At 39.6% G+C, this 21,835-nt stretch overlaps 1 protein-coding gene across 1 annotated transcript in view; it reads left to right on the top strand.

Annotated features, from left to right (window-relative positions):
• CPB2 (carboxypeptidase B2) overlaps positions 1-21,835 on the top strand; it is a 41,423-nt gene that overhangs the window by 11,795 nt on the left and 7,793 nt on the right. The window contains exons 2-8 of the mRNA XM_066380973.1: positions 302-377; positions 2,289-2,413; positions 4,253-4,361; positions 7,374-7,475; positions 11,124-11,228; positions 15,411-15,521; positions 18,718-18,811. Of these exons, the coding sequence (XP_066237070.1) occupies positions 302-377; positions 2,289-2,413; positions 4,253-4,361; positions 7,374-7,475; positions 11,124-11,228; positions 15,411-15,521; positions 18,718-18,811 (722 nt within the window). The remainder of the gene's footprint in view (positions 1-301; positions 378-2,288; positions 2,414-4,252; positions 4,362-7,373; positions 7,476-11,123; positions 11,229-15,410; positions 15,522-18,717; positions 18,812-21,835) is intronic.

Raw genomic sequence — 21,835 nt, 5'->3', positions numbered from 1 at the left:
CATAAATATTCCCTATGCACCAAATATTTAATTTTTAAACACACACACATACTAAGAATGAAGTAAGCACACTGTAAACTGGACTCCCATTGCGGAGACCTGTTAATTTTGCAATTGTTTAGAAGCAGAGAAAAATGAGGGAGTATATGTTTTCTTTTTAACATCACCTGTCTGTAGCAAGACCCTCTTTCCTTTTAACATTTTGTTTTCTTCCTATAATTATCTCAGAGCCCCTCCGAGTATAATTTATCTCATTTTAGCCTTTTATTTACCATCAGAATCCTGTTTTATTTTCCCCCAGTGGCCAGGTTTTATCTGCTCGTCCTAGAACCTCTGGGCAAGTTCAAATTCTGCAGAATCTTACTACAACATATGAGGTAATTTCCCCCTCATTTATTTTTATATTGGTTTTATTTGTAGAAGTATTGTGTGCCATGTCCTCTCCTATATGTTATCCAAGTTACATATAGCTGGTATAAACTCCTCTTCGTATAGCCTTCTGCCCCTTCCCATAATCACATAATTTTGCTGGTTCCCCAAATCAAACCTTCTTCATTTGTACTATTGGTTTTTCAGCCACTCGCAAAATAGTACCTTGAGATTAGAAGTGTGTACTTACAAAGATGCTGCAAGAACAGAAGGCCAATAGAACTTTGCTTATAAAATAATGGTTTTTAACCAAGAAACAAACATCAAAAATACAAAGAAAAATGTATTAAAATTTTCATGCCTAGGATCCATCTCCCCAGAATGCCCATGGTGTGGAAAACTAATAAGAGTTATAAAATATTAAGGTAGAATTTATTTTTTTGACAGAGACATAGAGTCAGAGAGAGGGACAGATAGGAACAGACAGACAGGAAGAGAGAGAGATGAGAAGCATCAATTCTTTGTTGCAGCATCTTAGTTGTTCATGGATTGCTTTCTCATATGTGCCTTGACTGGGGGGCTACAGTAGAGTAAGTAACCCCTTGCTCAAGTCAGTGACCTTGGGGTAGATCCAGCAACCATGGGGTCACATCTGTGATCCCATGCTCAAGCCAGAGACTCCGCACTCAAGCCAGCAACCCTGTGCTCAAGCCAGTGAGCCCGCACTCAAGCTGGCGACCTCAGGGTTTCAAACCTGGGTCCTCTGCATCCCAGTTCAACACTCTATATTCACTGTGCCACCACCTGGTCAGGTTCAGGGTAGAAAATTGATGGCTCCTTGTTTGTCAGTTAGGGTTCTCCAAGAAGCAGACCATATTACAGATGGGAGAGATTCACTGGGGGGTGGGAGGGGGTTGCTTATGAAGGATGAAGAAGAGGGCACTGGAGATGGCAGGGTGCACCCTCAGATCACAGTGCAGCTCTGGGCAGTTCAAATGAAGCTTCGGCTGGACCAATGGTGAGTCCTTACGCCAAAGTCACATGTAAGAGGAGACTCTGATCTGGCAGGAGTGGATCTGCTTTGATATACCTATGGTACTCAATCTCTGCTGGCCTCAGCCTCTGGTGGATCAAGAGCCACAGTGGCTGGGGAGGTCAGTCAACTCTGCTTCTCTCAGCACAAAAGTTGATCAGAGGATGTTCACAGCCAACACTTCATGAACAGAGGAGATACCAGCAGAGGGAGCATTAGAGATCGAGAGTTTCATTCTTGAGCTGCCACTCCTAAATGTGTGGTTTCAGACAAGCTAGTAATGGGCCTTCATTCCTTCATCTGAATAGAGAAAATAATGACACTTGCTTGATCTATACCCAACTGTTACTATAATTATCAAAGGACATAAGCATGAAAGTGTTTTGAAAAAAGTGCAGTAAAATAGGGGGGAAATGTAAATAATTTTGAAAAGTATTTCCTAAAGCCCATAATTCCATTAAAGGAAAGGAACACTGGCATGCTGGTAACATCAAGAACGTGGATTTTGTATTAAAGAAAGTCACTATTTAATCAACTTTCTAGACAAAGTGTTATTTTCCTTCCAAACATCTAACATACATATCCAGTTTTAGACAGTTGGGCCATAAACATATTTATTCACTAATTCATTCTTTGTTTCATCAAATATTTATTGAGTACCTACTATATTTATTGGGCCCTCTTTAGCAACTGAGGTTATAGAGAAGAATAAAACTAGCTCCCTGCTTTTATAAATGTTTACAATGCCATGTGTATGAATGAGGACCAATGGCCAGAAAGTATCTTTTTGTTTCCCTTGTAGACACACTTTTGTGACTTTAGCGACAGATGAGAATGATATGAACAATCATTTCTGTTTTCTCAATTTTTCCCCTTGAAACTGCAGATTGTTCTCTGGCAACCAGTAGTAGCTGAATTTATTGAAAGGGAAAAAGAAGTCCAATTTTTTGTGAATGCATCTGATATAATCCACGTGAAAGCCCATTTACAAGAAAGCAAAATTTCATTCAGGTAAGCATCATTCAGTAATTTTTAAACAACTATTATAAGCACCTATGATGCATTTGACTTGCAGATGATATAATTGCTTCTTGGAAAAATAAATACTTTTCTATTAAACATGGCAACATGGACATCTCCCAGATGAACTGGTGATAAAGTCCAAGTGTCTGGCTCTGACCTCAAACCAGAGGTTTAACCTCTCATGACCTCACTCCGTATCTCAAAATGATAGACTCAGGCCCTGGCCGGTTGGCTCAGTGGTAGAGCGTCGGCCTGGCGTGCAGAAGTCCCGGGTTCGATTCCCGGCCAGGGCACACAGGAGAAGCACCCATCTGCTTCTCCACCCCTCCCCCTCTCCTTCCTCTCTGTCTCTCTCTTCCCCTCCCGCAGCTCCATTGGAGCAAAGATGGCCCGGGCGCTGGGGATGGCTCCTTGGCCTCTGCCCCAGGTGCTAGAGTGGCTCTGGTCGCAACAGAGCGACGCCCCGGAGGGGCAGAGCATCGCCCCCTGGTGGGCGTGCCGGGTGGATCCCGGTCGGGCGCATGCGGGAGTCTGTCTGTCTCTCCCCATTTCCGGCTTCAGGAAAAAAAAAAAAAAATGACAGACTCAATGATCTAACAATATAGCTTCTTATAGTTCCTCTACTCTCTACCCAGACTTGGGGAGCAAAATTGTCGTTCACTTTAGTACACTTTGCAGTATCTCTAGAAAAAACAGCTGGTAAAGAGGATTTTGTTTCCTTCATAAGTTCAATAAATATTCCTGAATGTCTGGCTCTAGACTAAAATATGTCAAATGCAATTTCTGCTCAGAGTCCACACCCTCTTCTTTTTGGAACCTTCCATCCAACATCTTCTCTCTGTATCTGTTGCCCAAATGACAGTGTCCTCCTGTTGCCCTTGTGGTTCCTGGAGGCCATGATCTATGTTATCAGTGAGCAACCTTTGGAGAATAATCTATGATAATTAATATGTTCTAGGTGTTTACTGCCTTCTATGTACTATGCTGAGCCTTTTCATACATTGTATCACTTTCCTTATTTAACCCTGTGAGGTAAATACTCTCCTCATTATGCAGATGAAAACGTTTTTCAAACCTACAAATGTATTTCTCAAGATCAGTCAGCTAAATTAACATTGTAACATTGTAAAGCTAGGAGCTGAACTCAGCCCTTCTGATGCTAAAGCCTTGGCTTTTATTTATTGGCCTAAGTAAAAGTAACAAACCCTTTATTAAAAAATGATACCTAACTTTCAACTCATCTCAGACAATGAGATGGCTTAATTTAGTTTAAATGTTTAACAGTGTGGCACTTCTCAAGGGACATTAAATAAGACAACTTTCCTATGCCTTCCCTTTTCCTGTGTTTCCCCTTCTCTAGAGATTTGATTACCATTGACTACACAGAACATCTGCTATGGGTCAACGGTTGTCATATGAAAAACACCACCGAGAGGCTTTCTTCTCCTCCTCGGTTTTTTAACTGAAAGTAAAATAACACTTTTACTCTGGATTGGAAGAAGTTATCCACTAATCTATATGTTCACATAAAAGACACTGATAAACAATCTAGAAATGTTGATAATAGTGGAGAAAGGGTAAGATTTGGGAGGTCCCAAACACATACCCCATAGGCGTCACTTTCCAGCGCCTGTGTGGGCTCTACAAGATGGTTGGGAAATCTCAGCTCATTGCAATGTGAAGTGCTGTTTTCTTCACCTTGGTGAACTTTGGCTTGTTAGATGTCTTAGTGATTTCTTTCCCTCATACCTACGTGTATGGCTGCCGTGGCCGTGTGGGAAAATAAGAGCCCTGTTTGGAAAGCTCACCCTCTGTTTCATCACCTAGAATCTTGATGGACGATGTGGAAGATCTTATCCGCCAGCAGACTTCCAACGGCACAGTCAGCCCCCGGGCCTCCTCCACATACTATGAAAATTATCACTCACTAAATGAAGTAAGCCAACACCTTTCTCTCCCAAATTACGATTTTCATTTAACCAGCATTTGTATTTCAGCGAGAGGAAATTATTAAAGCCTCATAATTGGTGGAAGAGGGTAAAAAATATCACACGTAGGTTGATCATACAGTGGCAATTCATCCTTTTGTAGACATCTTCCCAGGGAAGAGTGTATCATATTGGTAAACTGCCATATTGGTAAACTGTTAGGAGTACCACTGCATGCCACAGAATAGCAGAATATAAAACATAGGGCCTTTTTATTGAAACTGCCACAAAATAAATTAACAGTCTAATCATGTCCTTTTGGACCATAACCTTAATTCTACTCTGATTGAATAATTGCCACATTATCTCAGTGAATTAAATAAATTTATTCACTTACATTTAGTACACTATAAATAAGTCTATTTTCGTCCCTTTAGGAACCTATTAAATGGATGGTGTTGTTGATGATGATATCTGTGTTTTAATCTTACAGAAATTAATTTTTTTCTTTCAGTACTTAACAGGTTCCAATTTTTCTAGAAGGAGCGTGAGGCAAATCTCAGTATTCAGTTGACATCAGTTTCACATAACACTCATTTCTCCACATCTGTAGTTGAAGAGGTAAAGCCCTTGGAGGACTTTCTTTGTTACATAGTGTTCTCCAAGGAATAAAAACCTTTGGTGCCTTTTATTCTTTGGTAAGAGTATGCTGCTACATTGTTTAATATAAGTATTTTTATCATCTTGGGCTATGTGCCCAGAAACTAGTAAGAACTATATCCATGTTTTTAAGACATTTAAGACAAATAATAAAACTCAACTTTCCATTTAATCTTCAAAAGCATCTCTCCCTTTGCAGTTAGTTAAACCAGAACCCAGTCTGTTTCTAGAATCAACATGCCTGGCTGATTGACAGGGGCCTTGGAACGGCATCTCCCTCCTTTTCTTCTCCTCCCTTGCTTCTGCCTATCTTACCTAGACGGCATAAGTGCCTAAGCAAACATGGTGCCCAGAGTTGAGAGGCCAGGTAGGAAGAGAGGAGAGAAGTACACCACTGCTGTGCTGAGTTCAGTAGGAAGAGGGAACTGCCTTTACTGGAAGTATTTTTAAACATTTTTAAAATATTTTTAAATTATTTTGTTCAAAAAAGCTATTTTTTCTTACTCTATCCCTAGGAAACAGTTGGAAACACGTAAGAGAGGAGGAGGAAAAAATACATGACTATATTAGCTTGCCAAACACTGTGTTAGTCTGCCATAACAAAGTACCACCCTCTGGGGCTTACAGAACAGAACTTGATCGTCTCACGGTTCTGGAGGCTGGATGCTGACAATCAAAGTATCAGCAGCATTTCTGTCCCCTGAGGCGTCTCTCCTTGACTTGTAGATGGCGGCCTTCTTGCTGTGTCCTCACATGGCCTTTTCCCTGTGTGCACATCCTTGAGCCTCTGTATGTCTCAATCTCCACTTCTTAGAAGGATTAGGACCCACACTAATGGCCTTGTTTAAACTTCATCACCTCTTTAAAGGCCTTGTCTCTAAATATAGTCACATTTTAAGGTACTGGAAGTTATGGGCTTCAACATAGCATTTTGTGGGGAGAACACAATTCATAACAATGACATTCCAGGAAATATTTTGGGCCTCTCCTCCCTCCCACCCCCAATCCTGTCTAGGAGGGTTCATAAGAACCACGGTAATCTCGCTCTCAGAAATCCCCTCCACATCCGCCTTCCCCTTCAGCACTGATCCCTCTCTCAGCCGCAACTCAGGGCGGGCAGAACATGTTTATTTGTCACTGACCCTCAGTGGGAAATCTTTATAATACACTAGAGGGAGAAAAGCAAATGGCCAAAAATACTTCTTAAAACGAATGGCAAAAGAAGAGAGTTTCTCAAAGGATGCTACCTTCATTACCCTAGGTGGCATTGTGAAATGAACCAAGGCTTCTGGCAAGCTGCCTTCATCAACACAGCACCCCCTGGTGGAGGAAATCCACTGGAACTCAAAATATTATAGTTGTATGTAGCTGTTCTCTCAGGTTTATTCATTCCTTACTAGGGCAACACAGTAAGCAGAGGCCCACTGAGGAAGTCCCTGATGACTAAATCCCCCACACTCAGACAGTGCAGCATCGGGACTTGGCAGGGAGGCCTCCCAGGAGTATCTGAATTCCCAGCAGAGGACGACCATTCACATGTACCACTCACCCTGGTTACTAAGAGCATGCAGGGTACATGGTACTCAAGTTCCAATCAGCTAGGATTTCTACTTGAAATTACCTCTAGAAAAGTCTCCAGAAGTAAGGCCAACAGTTGGTTAGCAACACCTTCTTTGAAGTGGATGATGCTAGCCTGAAGTCAGACCTGGAATTTATTTATTTGTCCTTGCACCATAATCTTGACAGAATCTCACATACCTCTATACTTTCATCTCAGGGACAGATCCAGAATCAAACTCCTTCTCAAGGTAGAAGAGAACTTTTTCCTCCAGCTTGTCTCCACCTTTGCCTCTCATCATTTCACAGACTTTGTTGTGAACACACAGGTCTCTGGCAGGAAGTAATGGCACTGCCTTTTATCCTGTGCAAAGACAGTACCTAGAGCTTCCTTAGATAACTCTTAAAGAGTGAATTTTAAAAAAAAAGTGCCATATAAAAGTGAACTTGTGAATGAACGGAAAAGAGGATTTCACACACATAAGCATGGATTCAATATGATAAGCCTTTAAAAAGAACTCTTAGGAGACATACTTTAAAGACAAACTTTTCCTACTTTGTCATAAGTTTCTCCAGTTCTTTTCTACTCTTTCTCTAAACCTTAATACTTTTCAAAACTTTAATTTTATTTATTTTTCCTAAACAGCAGAAACACCTTGCCCCAAGTGTTTTAATTCCTCATTTTTTCTACATACAGAGATTTTAGAGGGCTCTCCTGCCCTTGAAGAAGTTGTCTGCTTCCTTTGGTCAGGAAAATGCCTCGAACTTGCTCTGTAACTGACTGCTTATTTCCACTTTGATAGATCTATTCTTGGATAGATGTTATAACTGAGCGCTATCCTGACATGGTTGAGAAAATCTACATTGGATCCTCATATGAGAAGCGCCCACTTTATGTTTTAAAGGTATGTTACGGGGAGAGTCATTGATCTTTTGACTCTGGAGAGTGTTAATTCAACCAGTGGTGCTTGTTGTAATCTGGATTTCGTTTCTTTGAAATTTGTATTATAAGTGTTCTACCACTTTAATACTCAGCTATTTAGAGTTAACTCTTTTTTCTTTTCTAATACAGTGTTGGTCTATGAGTTGAAACTTCAGTTTTAGAATCAACTCTCTCTTTTATGTGACATAGATAAGCCATGTAGCTTTCCTAAACTTCAGGGTTTATTGTCATAAAATGAGCGGGTGGTCTAGATTATCTTTCAAGTCCTTGTTTAAGTTATACCATCACTGCCACCTCAGACTGGCTTACTTAGGAAGGAGAAAAAGAGAGAGAGTGAATCTGTCACTGGACAAACACTGACACTGGAGCAGGTTTTGGAACCAAACAAAGAGCTGAATAACCAAACCCAGGGAAGGATGAGACCCAGGGAAACACTAGGGTCCTGGCGTTAGGGCCAGGATGTGATAGCTGAATAACCAAACCCAGGGAAGGATGGGAACCAGGGAAACACTAGGGTCCTGGTGTTAGGGCCAGGATGTGATAGCTGAATAACCAAACCCAGGGAAGGATGAGAACCAGGGAAACACTAGGGTCCTGGCGTTAGGGCCAGGATGTGATAGCTGAATAACCAAACCCGGGGAAGGATGAGAACCAGGGAAACACTAGGGTCCTGGCGTTAGGGCTGATGTGACAGTTTCTGCTCCAATCAACACTTATTTGCTTATTTATTTTCAGTTAAATAAATCGACCTCAATAAAGGTGAGTAAGTACAGCCACAGGAAGAAATTATGGGAGCCATGAAACCATACTAATTCCTGCCTGTTAATTGCTATTTCTGTATATATATATATATATATATATATATATATATATATATATATACTGCTCACAAAAATTAGGGGATATTTCAAAATGAATATGAAGTGATAAAATATCCCCTAATTTTTGTGAGCAGAACATTTTTTTAATTAAGTAGAAGCTATTGAAAAATTTTAACCACTGAAAAAATATTTTATTTAACAATATTTGATTTACATATAGTTTCCCAACATCACCTACATTGTGATAGGTGAGCCTGTTTTGGTCAACCAGATCAGCTTTTAAGTCTGGACTTCTGAGTTTTACTTTGTTCTGACAGAAACTTGCAGTGCATTCTCAAGACAGACATCTGAAGCACTGGGTCTTCTTGGAGGTTGAGCTGGCCAGATTGGATCCTTGTAATCATGGCATACCCACCCACAACATTTGCTATCAGCCATGATGTGTGTACTCTTTGGAACTCATGTTTCTGGGACCTAGATGTACATGTTGGAAAGCTGTGCTTCCTTCATGCTTTAGTCCCAAGCATGGAGACTTGGCCAAGGATGCTCATATCATGATCTAATGTGAGTGTCTGGGGTTCCCCCATCTTTCCAGAATTAGGACCAGTACCAAGAGATCTTGCTTAGCATAGACAGAAGGCAACTCATTCAGACAACTCAGGATTTTTTATTAAATTGAATAGATTAGGCCCTGGCCAGCTGGCTCAGTGGTAGAACGTTGGCCCAGTGTGTGGAAGTACTGGATTCGATTCCGGGCCAGGGCACACAGGAGAAGCACCCATCTGCTTCTCCACCCTTCCTCCTCTCCTTTCTCTCTATCTCTCTCTTCCCCTCCCACAGACAAAGCTCCATTGGAGCAAAGTTGTCCTGGGTGCTGAGGAAGGCTCCATGGTCTCCACCTCAGGCTCTAGAATGGATCCGGTTGCAAGGGAGCAATGCTCCAGATGTGCAGAGCATCGCCCCCTAGTGGGCATGTTGGATGGATCCTGGTCGGGCACCTGCGGGAGTCTGTCTCTCTGCCTCCCCACTTCTCACTTCAGAAAAATACAAAAAAAAGAAAGAAAGAAAGAAAGATAGAGAGAGAGAGAGAGAGAGAGAGAGAGAGAGAAAGAAAGAAAGAAAGAAAGAAAGAAAGAAAGAAAGAAAGAAAGAAAGAAAGAAAGAAAGAAAGAAAGAAAATATATAATATATAATAGATTAAATCAGCCAGGCAGTTCTCTTCCTCATACAGTTTATTTACCTCTTTATGGTCAGTGCATATAACTTTCTCATTTGCTTTCTCATTGAATATCACTCTCTCCCAGTTAGTTAAGAAAAATCCTCCTTGGGTCATTCATATGGCAGCCTATAAAAATCTAATGCTCTCTTTTTTTGTTTGGAATTTCAACCCCACATATTTGTTTGATTTTACAGCATTCTTCTCCCCTCCCTCCACACTCTAAAATTGTGTTATAACTAATTTTTCAAAGCAAATAAAGTATGATGATTTTGTTTGGAGGTGTGTTTGAGAATTCTTCTGAAGACCATGAAGGCTACTGTTGGGGAAATTTCCTTTTTCCAGAGACCTGACAGCTTGCACTAAGTCCCAGGACTGCGAATCAGAACAAGGCTTCCATCCCCAGATCTGGGGGTGATAAGTTTGTGTGAAGTTAGATGTGTGCTTCTTTTTGTGTGAAATAGGAAAATAGTCTACACATAAAGAGTGTGCGCCCTGGGACACTGGTGAGGTCGTCCACACTTACCTTTGGCACTACTGCCTTACCTTTCCCAAACCTTTTACTGCCCCGCACTGCCCGCAGAGAATTGCCCACCAAGACAGACCTGTTCACCTAGTTTACCTCTACTGCAGTGTAAAGAGAGTGCCTGAAGCACTGGTTCTCTGGTCTTTGCTTCTACAGTGTGTCCGTAAAGTCATGGTACACTTTTGACCGGTCACAGGAAAGCAACAAAAGATGATAGAAATGTGAAATCTGCACCAAATAAAAGGAAAACCTTCCCAGTTTCTGTAGGATGATGTGGCAGCATGTGCTCATGCGCAGATGATGATGTAACACCGTGTATACAGCAGAGCAGCCCACGGCCATGCCAGTCGAGATGTGGACGGTACAGAGGAAAGTTCAGTGTGTTCTGTGGCTCGCTAAATTCGAATCCGTGACCAAAGTACAACGTGAATATCGGAGTGTTTATAACGAAGCGCCACCACATAGGAATAACATTACTCGGTGGGATAGGCAGTTGATGGAAACCGGCAATTTGATGGAGAAACCCCGTTCTGGTAGGCCATCAGTCAGTGACGAGTCTGTAGAGGCTATATAGGATAGCTACCTAAGGAGCCTTAAATCTGTGCGTGAGCCCACATCAAACTGCACCGAATAGGTATGAAACTGGGAGAGTTTTCCTTTTATTTGGTGTAGATTTCACATTTCTATCATCTTTTGTTGCTTTCCTGTGACCGGTCAAAAGTGCACCATGACTTTACGAACACACTGTTTATTTCCACAGGCAGCACTGATATGACTAGTTAGATTTTCAGAAATAAAAGAGCTTTACATCAAGAGTCCTGGTTTCAAGCCTTAATTCTGACTCTCACCAGCTATGTGACTTCAGTAATCTCAACTCCTCAACTTTGTCTCACCAGCTTTCCATTTTTCTTGGACTTCTCAAAGGAATTCAAATAAGAATACATGTGTCTTAGATTTGTTAAAAGGGTTAAATTTAAGTCCAATTAAATGGAAGGTATTATCCTGAGACTTCTCATTATTACTTTATTTTTGGTTTTCTTTGGGCAGGTTTCTAGAAAGCAGCAAACAGCCAAAAACGCTGTGTGGATTGACTGCGGAATCCATGCCAGAGAATGGATCTCTCCAGCTTTCTGCTTGTGGTTCATAAACTATGTGAGTACAGTATACACGTTCTCTTAAACCAGAGTTTCTCAGTATGTGGCCTGAGACCACCTTGTCAAAATTATCTGTAGTGTTTATTAAATGCATTTCCCCAGGTCACATCCTAGAATTCATGACTAAGAATCTCTGAAGCTGAGGCTTAGAGACGTACAATTCTCACAAGCTTTCCAGGGACTTTTATGCATATATTTATTTGCCTACCATAACTTCAAGCATTTTAATTGCCTTAATGAGTGCCAGCCTTTTCCTTCCTACATTTTATTTATTTATTTATTTATTTAATATTTTATTTATTCCCTTTTAGAGAGAGAAAAAGATAAAATAGAAAGAGAGAAGGGGGAAAGGAGCAGGAAGCATCAACTCCCATATATGCCTTAACCAGGCAAGTTCGGGGTTTTGAACTGGCGACCTCAGCCATTCCAGGTCAATGCTTTTATCTACAGGTCAGGCTCCTTCCTACATTTTTAGCTAGGGCTAAACACTAGAAAATTATTAAGAAACAGTACACAGTAGAAGAAAGAACTGAAGCAATTACCTAAATTGAGTTTCAATTCATTTCTTCTTCTTTTGGTTGGAATTATCCAGACATCTTTTGCCATATTCTGCTCTTGGAAATGAAACATAAACTACAACATTACTAAGCAGATCATATTTTTGTATATATCATAATAAGGAGCCTTGTGCCTGAAGAAGGTCTTGGCATCAAAAAATCCATAGATAAGACAAAGAATATAATAAAAATAAAAATGATAATGACTAGCCCTATCCTCCTGGAAGAGGAGAGGCACTGGAAATCCAGTTAATGATCCATCATTCCTAAATGATAGACCATGAACCCTACATTTCTAAGCTTAACCTCAACTCTATTAGAGTGAGTTTCTCCCATGGCCATCCTCTGAGTCTCAGAAATGATTCTCTTCCTGATCCTTAGGTCCAAAATATGGCCATGGACAATGACAAGAAAGGCTAGGAGGAACCACTCAACAATCTGACTTCTTCATTTCTTCTCCTTCTACTTCTCTTACTCCTTATACATGATATGCATGCTTTTATTTTCTTGTCCTCAGCAGATTTCCAGTTCTTGGATATATTTGCTCTATTCTCCTATCTTGCCTATCTCTCCTTCGACATCACCTTTCTTCATCTTTCCTCTCACTTTCTTAGAGTAGGACAGTGATTACAATTATGTTACTTATTTTGTTGCTAATGCATTCCTTCTGCAAATATTTATTTACTGTATTTTGTGGGTTAGGCATAATTTCTTCAGCCACCTACCTCATTAAAAGTGATTGATTCATTAGATAAAAAACCATAACAGCCCTGGCCGGTTGGCTCAGTGGTAGAGCGTCAGCCTGGCGTGCAGGAGTCCTGGGTTCGATTCCCGGCCAGGGCACACAGGAGAAGCACCCATCTGCTTCTCCACCCCTCCCCCTCTCCTTCTTCTCTGTCTCTCTCTTCCCCTCCTGCAGCCAAGGCTCCATTGGAGCAAAGTTGGCCCGGGCACTGAGGATGGCTCTGTGGCCTCTGCCTCAGGCGCTAGAATGGCTCTGATTGCAGCAGAGCGACGCCTCAGATGGGCAGAGCATCGCCCCCTGGTGGGCATGCCGGGTGGATCCCGGTCGGGCGCATGCGGGAGTCTGTCTGACTGCCTCCCCATTTCCAGCTTCCGAAAAATACAAAAAAAAAAACCAAAAAAACCCCCATAACACTAAATGTATTTCTAGAATACTGTGAAAACTCATTGGATACCACATGGCACACGGATCACAAATTGATAGGAAATAATTATCAGATTCATGAACATGTTCAACTTGGCTAAAACTGTTATTTGAAAAAAATTATATCTTTAAGCATTGTTGACAATACTAAGTCAGAAGTACAAGGCTTGTAGAATTTTTGAGTAACCTTACTTTGGTGACATGATTAGATATCTAGATTGCATGCTTTTGAAGTCCAGACAACTGGATAAATGTCTAATATGAAAAGATTTTAATAATGCATCCAGTATTTACCAAGTTAATTAAGAAAATTTCTTAAATTTCTCCATATTGATGTAATCCCACTGTAATCCTCAAAAAGCCTGAAGAGAAACACAAATTTGCCCAATTGCCAAGTACAATCAAGTCTTACCCTTAGTCGGTCAGAAAAATATCCAAGGACCTGAGGATAACATTATCTAGCTGACCCATTCAGGCCACATTTCATCAGGGTTTATTTCTCCACTTACAGGCATCAAGAAGGCCCCTTACTGCACAGTTTTCCTCTCCCCTCCCTTTTCTAAGGCTATATTTCAGCTCTCATTCATCCCTTCTGTTTGGAGCACTGTTTATTAGACACAAAATTTCAGGGCTAACATTGATCACAAGCCTAACTTATTGATGAAACTCCCATCTAGTCACTGAGAAAGGTAGGAAGGAAATAGAGTGAAGCAGACAAAAATAATCTACCATACTACATCTATTAAAACATCACCAAACATTGTAAAATTGTAGAAATTAAAATGATCAATGAGTTGTTATTTTGAAATAAATGAGGTCTCTAACCTTTTTTTAATAAATGCTATACTATTCTTGATAGATGACTCCAAAATAAATTTTAAAATATATAGCACAAAAATGTATTTAACTAGTTGCTCAATTATTTCTTAAATTTTATTTAGAAAATTAAATTTATGAGGTGATATATGAACTCTTATTGATCAATGTTGCTCAACTAGTTAAAAGATTGCTTCGTGCCTGACCAGGTGGTGGTGCAGTGGATAGAGTGTTGGACTGGGACGTGGAGGACCCAGGTTTGAAACCCCGAGGTCGCCAGTTTGAGTGCAGGCTCATCTGGCTTGAGCATGGGCTCACCAGGTTGAGCACAAGGTTGCTGGTTTGAGGATGGGATCATAGACATGACCCCATGGTTACTGGTTTGAGTCCAAAGGTCGCTGGCTTGAGCCCCAGGTCACTGGCTTGACCAAGGGGTCACTCGATCTGTTGTAGCCCCAGGGTCAAGGCACATATGAAAAAGCAATCAATGAACAACTATCTGTACCTCTCTCTGACTCTCTCTCTCTGTCTTCAAAAAAAAAAAAATGCTTCTTTTATTCTATAAAATTTGCTTCCTTTTCAGTAAGCTTTCATTTCTCACCCATAGTAGATTTAAAAAGTAACTTGTACTCTTTCTTTCTTTTCTCCTATATTTCATAAGTGGTTATCTATTGCAAAAAATATATAATATGACTCATGATTGTTTTAGTGAAATATGAAAAGAGTATTTTAAATAAAGAGAAAATGATAAAGTTTTTGCTATAGCTAAGGTGAGACTTAAAAGACATTTTTCTTTTTTCAATAATATAAACCATTTTTAAGGTTTTTTGAGTCAAGTGTAAGGCAACAAATAATTGTAAACTGATCCACAAGTTAAATTGTAGCAATGTTGCCACAATGAAAGTTTTACACCAAAGCTTAGCCCTAGATGAAATTTTTCAACCAGCTGAAATTTGCCTTGTGGTTATCCTGCCTCTACTTGATTATTCTGAGGTGTACTCCTTACTCATCAGAATGAGGATGTCATTGGATAGTGTTGAAATATATGACCCTAAGGTCAAGACAAGAGCAGTGTCAGATGATGCCTATTGGAAACTTATAGGTAGCACCTAGGAAAAGCTACCACTGATTTTAAAGCTAAATGATCTAATGCTTAGAAAACAAACTCTTATAGCAAAAATTTAGCTCCACAAGTTATAAAGATAATGTAGAAAATACCACTAGTCCTGTCTGGACATGAAACAAGGTTAGTTAAAGCTCTGATAGATATAAATTATTGAAAAAGGAGCAGTTTTTGCTTCCTTAAATTTTTGTAGTAGGCTCTATGGATTTAATAAATAATTCTTTTTGTTTTTCAAAGGAAATTTTAGAAAATGTACGGTTCTGTTTTCTGCCTCCATTAATAGGAAGACGATGTGTCCCATTTCCAAGGTGTTTACCACCACTTAGAAGGTTAGCACCCTAAATCAGTCTTTCCAGTGGCTGATATTCTTTCTGTAAGTTAAATTTGCAAATCTTAGCACACCAAATTACCTTTTTTTAAAAGAAAAAGAAAGAAAGAAAAACACATAAAAGAAACAGACCTCATTTACAAGAACTTAAAAGAGATGTTGTTAAACATATCTGGTTTAATTTGTAGGTAACTCAATTCTATGGGGAAGAAATTTCATATACCAATCTTCTGAAGCACATGGATTTCTATGTTATGCCAGTAGTTAATGTGGATGGTTATGACTATACCTGGAAAAAGGTAGGTGAAGGCAAAGAAGAGAAATCTTGCCCTCTTCTGGGAATATAGAATACACAGGCTGAATATTCATAAAATCCTAAATCTTGGCACAATGTTTCATTATGAAAAAGTTAATTCTCATTATGGAAATGTTCAACCATATATGAGTATAAATAATGTATAGTAAACTCCTATGTACATGTTAGAAAGCTTCAGAAATAATCAACTCAAAACCAACCTTTTTTTGTCTATATGCTCAACCTGCTTCTACCTAATCCATATTATTATTATTATTATTATTATTATTATTATTATTATGTGTGACAGAAACAGAGAGAGGGACAGATAGGGACAGGCAGGAAGGAAGGGACAGAGAAGAGAAGCATCAGTTCTTCATTGCAGCACCTTAGTTGTTCATCGATTGTTTTCTCATATGTGCCTTGACCGAGGGGCTACAGCAGAGCGAGTGGCCTCTTGCTCAAGCCAGCAACCTTGGGTTAAAGACAGCAACCTTGAGCATCAATCCAGTCTATGACCCCATGCTCAAGCCAGTGACCCCATGCTCAAGCTGGTGAGCCCATGCTCAAGCCAGTGACCTCGGGGTTTTGAACTTGGGTCCTCTGCATCCCAGTTCAATGCTCTATCCACTTCACCACTACCTAGTCAGGCTAACCCATATTATTTTGAAGCAGCTCTCAGATATCATATTATTTCACCAGTAAATATTTCAATATGCATCTCTAAAAAAGCTCTTTAAAAAAATAACCAGAATACAATTATATATAAAAATTAACAGTACTTACTGAAAATAAAAGATTTAATCAATATTTAAGTTTCCAATTGTATCATAACACTTTAATAGTTTCTTTGATTGAGGATCCAAATAAGGCTGGTATGTGATGATTGGCTTATATGTATTTTAATTCTATTATAATCCATAGATGCTCTCACTCTTGATCCTCCTTGCAATTTATTCATTGAACTAAAGAGTTTCATATTGTCTGAATTTGCTAGTTAAATTTTGCCATGTTGTAATTTAACCTATGCTTCTGTCCTCTGCGTTTTCTAAAACTTGATATTTGGGTTCTCAAGACTTAATCAGATTCAAGATTGGCTTATGACAAGACCTCTTCTTTGTGATAGTGTGTTCTCACATCACTATGTGTACAATATCTAGTTGTGACTCTTTTTGAGATAGTATAAGCCATTAATGCACAATGCCTAGGTCCATTTATTTTTACGAGGAGTCCTTTGAATAGCATTTGATTTGTAAAATCATAAATTGCAATTTAGAACAGAATTCTAATTGAACTTTTATTCTGATATGTAAATTTAAACCTTAGGACCCTTTAACTCAGTGGTAGTCAACCTGGTCCCTACCGCCCACCAGTGGGTGTTCCAGCTTTCATGGTGGGCAGTAGCGAAGCAACAAAGTATAAATAAAAAGATAGATTTAACTATAGTAAGTTGTTTTATAAAGATTTATTTTGCCAAACTTAACGTAAATCTGACATAAAGTACTTGGTAAGTAATTATTATTATTCTATGCTTTAACTTGCTGTAACTCTGCTTTATAAATTTTATATAAAGTTACTTCCCTACTTTATAAATCACCATTATTGTGGAACCGGTGGGTGGTCAGAAAATTTTACTACTAACAGAGATACAAAGGTGGGCGGTAGGTATAAAAAGGTTGACTACCCCTGCTTTAACACAATCATGAGCATGAGTATCCTGATCAATCTCATCTATACTGGAAACTATTATCAATAGTTTTTCTAGTCTATCAATATCATGATTCATGTAAAATTACTCAAGCAATATGAAGTACATTTCTTTCTAATTTAATGAGGGGCACATAAAAACATAACTAAGTGCATATCAGTGTAAATACTAAGAAAAACGAGGATAATTGCAGTGATTAGAAAGATGGGATTATACAGGAATAGTTTCATGTAGGAGGCAATTTATACAGAAGAGATAAGAATAGAAATTGATGAAAAAATCATCTTATGTGAGAGGAATACTGTGAATAAAAGTTTGCAGGTAGAGGTGGACAAGTCTTAAACTAAGTAAATGAGAAATATTTAGAATAGCACATAATACTAATTTGGTATTCAGTAAATGGTCACATTTATATATTGATATTACAATAAATGTACGCATCATTTGAATCACAGTGGAATTCAGACACCTTTTAGATGTTCCTACTTTTTAGCTGTCCTTGTGTCTAAACTCTGCCAATTAGTTCCTGCAGGTTGAGAGTCTAATTTCTCCAGAGAAATTGTTGCTACCAAACCTCAAGCCAGGGTGTGGAAGCAGACTGGGTGGCTTGGTAGGAGGGCTGGTGAGAATGAGGAAAAGAGTGCCACATCACCCCAACATTAGAACTTGCAGTCCTATAACTATTTACATGATCGAATTTCCTAGTTTGCCCCCAAAATACAATGAGGAATTTGCAAACCGGAGACAAATCAGTACAATCAAAGGAGCCATCAGGCTAGAGGAATCTTCCCAGCTCTGTCCCATGTCGCTTTTAGAGAGCGTTGAATTCAATTTAAAGGGAGCATTGAAACTCATGACTCACAATATTGTTATTATAATCATCAAACTTGCTAAGAGACTAAATCTTAACTATTCCCACCACAAAAATATGAATAATTGTGTGATACTTATTATAAAGGTGCTAAATCAATCACTATAGTAATGGCAATCATATAACAATATGTGAATGTATCAAATCAGCATCTTGTATACCTCAAATTTTCTCAATGTTAGATGCCAAAGATATCTCAATTAAAAAAGAAATGCGTGACTCCTAGTTTTAATTTAAACTGAAACACAAAGTTGTTTTTCTTTTCTTAGAAGGGAACTCAAGATGACAATGAATAAAATTAAAGGAAACAAAACCAAACAAGAAGGCCAACAAGCAGACTAGCAAAAACAAGTGAAAATATCACTTGACTGGGTTAAAATTGATCAAATGTTGTGATGTTGTTCAGTCAAACGAAAACAGTCTGAGTGACTATGACTGGGACCTGGCTGGGTAGAAACGGGAGCAGTGCAGGAAGAACGCTTTGAAGACAACGACAGGATTGAAGGGAGGGACCTGACTTCAGGAGAGAGGCGCAACCCTGGTCACGTGGGTTTTAAAAGTCCTGTCTTTCCTTAAACCACAAGCACGGCCACCCTGGTTATCTGTATCTTGTTTACTTAGGATCGAATGTGGAGAAAGAACCGTTCTTTTCATGAAAACAATCTTTGCATTGGAACAGACCTGAACAGGAACTTTGCTTCCAAACACTGGTGTGGTAGGTTGTTTGTTTTACTTTGAGCGATGTCTCTTCACGAAAAAAATGATATTCATAAAGAAAGCCTCATTATATACTGAGTGAAATAAGTACATCAGAAAAAACTAAGAACTATTTGATTCTATACATAGATGGGACATAAAAATGAGACTCAGAGACATGGACAAGAATGTGATGGTGGGGGGGGCAGGATGGAGAGGGAGGGGGGAGGGGGAGGGGAGGGGCACAAAGAAAACCAGATAGAAGGTGAGGAGGACAATTGGACTTTGGGTGAGGGTTATGCAACATAATCAAATGTCAAAATAATCTGGAGATGTTTTCTCTGAACATATGTACCCTGATTTATCGATGTCACCCCATTAAAATTAATAATAATAAAAAAGAAAGCCTCATTAATTAAAACTAATTAGAGGGGAGACCTATCTGAATCAGGAAATAATTTAAATAATAAACACTTTATAGTTAAATGCAATGTTGTGACTATTGACTAGGGTCAGCCAGTTACCTTAACCTCTCTTATGTTATTTCCTCATCTTTAAAAGAAGGAAGTTAGACCAGTTCTTTAAGGTCCCATCTGGCTACAAAATTCTAAAATTCTATTTTTCTAGAATAATAAGAAAGGGACTGTTAAATGTCCTGCTTTAATAAACAAATAATTTTATTCCTAGGATAGCAGAGACCAGGGTGGTGTGGGTACCTTTCATTTTTAATTGCATAGGTAAATGTGTACTTGTATGGCGCTTGGAAATATTTTCTTTTATGTTAACTACTCATTTTCTTAACCAATGCTTTCTTTTATAAATATCAGAAAGATAAAGTTACACCTAGCACAGTGGGAGTTTATCATTCCTTGATTTGAATGAGGTGCTCAGTGAATATTGATTTAAGCATTCAAAAACATTGTCTGCTCTCAGGGAGATAGGTGTTAGTTCACTCTCCAGACTCCCATTATATTATTTTAGGCACTATATTTAAGAAACAGTTACAGAATGAAATAACACTGAACAGTAAAATTGAATTATCTACATTTTGCAAAGTGGGTGCAGGTGAATCCTTGGGAACTACAAGAGGACAAAGTTGTTGTCACCACAGAAAGGTCCTCTTCTTCCCACTTCTTTGCCCTATACCATCCTATGACAATGGTCTTACATATTTTCTTTTTTAAAAAAAAAGAAGTGAAAATTTGTACTTTTGAGCATTTCGTTATTCCAGAGTACACAGGAAACACCACACAACAGAACACTGCTTTCTTTCCTTATTTTCATTCCCATCCCGGTTAGGGAGTCAGGGAAGCAGCAGTTAATATAAAACAGACCTGAACAAATAAGACTGATGGTTACGAAGTGCTGAGCAGTTTACATAGTTTAACTCCCAGATTTCATCCGGAAAATATCATGAATGGAGAACCCAGGCTTTCAAAAGAAAGTTAAAGCCCTGGTCAGCTGACTCAGTGGAGAGTCTTGGCTCAGCATACAGACATCCCAAGTTCAATCCCCATTCAGGGCACACATGACAAGCAACCATCTGCTTCTCATCCCCTCTCTCTCTCCCCCTTCTCTCCCTCTTGCCTTCTAGTAGCCAGTGGCTCAGCTGGTTCAAACATCCACCCAGGGCACTGAGGATAACTCAGCTGATTCAAGCATGGGCCCCAGACAAGGGTTACCAGTAGGATTCCCATCGGGGCACATGCGGGAGTCTGTCTCTCTATTTCCCCTCTTCTCACTTAAAAATAAATAAAGAATAAGTAAATAAATAAACAAAATAAAAACAGGCTAAGTCCCTTGTGGAAGAGCACAGAGCGAGAAAATGGCAGATCTGGGCTGTAAAGCCACATTGACCAGCTCCAATTTATTGAAATTCTTGTATGTCTGACACTCACTATTCAGTTATAAATTCTCTTTTTGAACTTCTTATTTTTTCTTCCCGCTCTTGTAACCAAAATGCATGTTCGGTGGCTGGCTGCAATGAAAGCCAATGTTGTGAGACAATGCTAGTGCAAAAGGAAAGGCCTTTCAACTCCTCACGTCCTCTCCCACGTTTAGCCCCATATACTATTCTCTAGAACTATATATAAAAGAGGGAAAGGCCAGTAGTATTCAAAGTTAACCACACTATCAAAAGTAGTTTGTCCAATCACATTGTTGGTTAAAAATTAAAACAAATAAAATATTTGGTTGGTTTTTTTTTTTTTCATTTTTCCGAAGCTGGAAACGGGGGAGGCAGTCAGACAGACTCCCGCATGCGCCCAACCGGGATCCACTCGGCATGCCCACCAGGGGGCGATGCTCTGCCCATCTGGGGTGTTGCTCTGTTGCATCCAAAGCCATTCTAGCGCCTGAGGCAGAGGCCACAGAGCCATCCTCAGTGCCCGGGCCATCTTTGCTCCAATGGAGCCTCGGCTGCAGGAGGGGAAGAGAGAGACAGAGAGGAAGGAGAGGGGGAGGGGTGGAGAAGCAGATGGGTGCTTCTCCTGTGTGCCCTGGCTGGGAATCGAACCTGGGACTCCTACACACCAGGCCGATGCTCTACCGCTGAGCTAACCGGCAGGGCCAACAAATAAAATATTTGGAAACGTCTTGGATGTTCAGCACATTCCCTTGTGGGAAAAAGAATATTTAACATTCAAGTTGCTTCTGCTGCAAATAACAGGAAGAAAGCAGAGCCAGCGTAAATAAGAAAGGCAGATCCTGTAAGGGTAATGGAGCAGCCCAACATCCGAAGGGCAAGGATGCAGCTGGTACTCAGAAACAGGCTAGAATGGGGCCTGCAGTAGTGCAGGGGCTCAATGCTCAATGACTCTTTTCTCTCCCCATCTCATCTCTGTGATACACATTGGCCTTTTTGATTCCCATTCCAGACGATGATAATGAGGACACTGATGATGATGATGATGATGATGATGACAATAACAAGAAACAACAAACAGTAAATACTTAGTTTATGCCAGGCACTGTGCAAAGCACTTTATATGCATAAGGTCATTGAATCCTCATTAAATCCTCATTCAATGGAAATTTTTCTTAT

Source organism: Saccopteryx leptura, chromosome 4 (assembly GCF_036850995.1).
Source record: "Saccopteryx leptura isolate mSacLep1 chromosome 4, mSacLep1_pri_phased_curated, whole genome shotgun sequence".
NCBI lineage: Eukaryota > Metazoa > Chordata > Mammalia > Chiroptera > Emballonuridae > Saccopteryx > Saccopteryx leptura.
The sequence above is the reverse complement of the archived record's forward strand: the minus strand, read 5'-3'. Positions and strand labels throughout refer to the sequence as shown.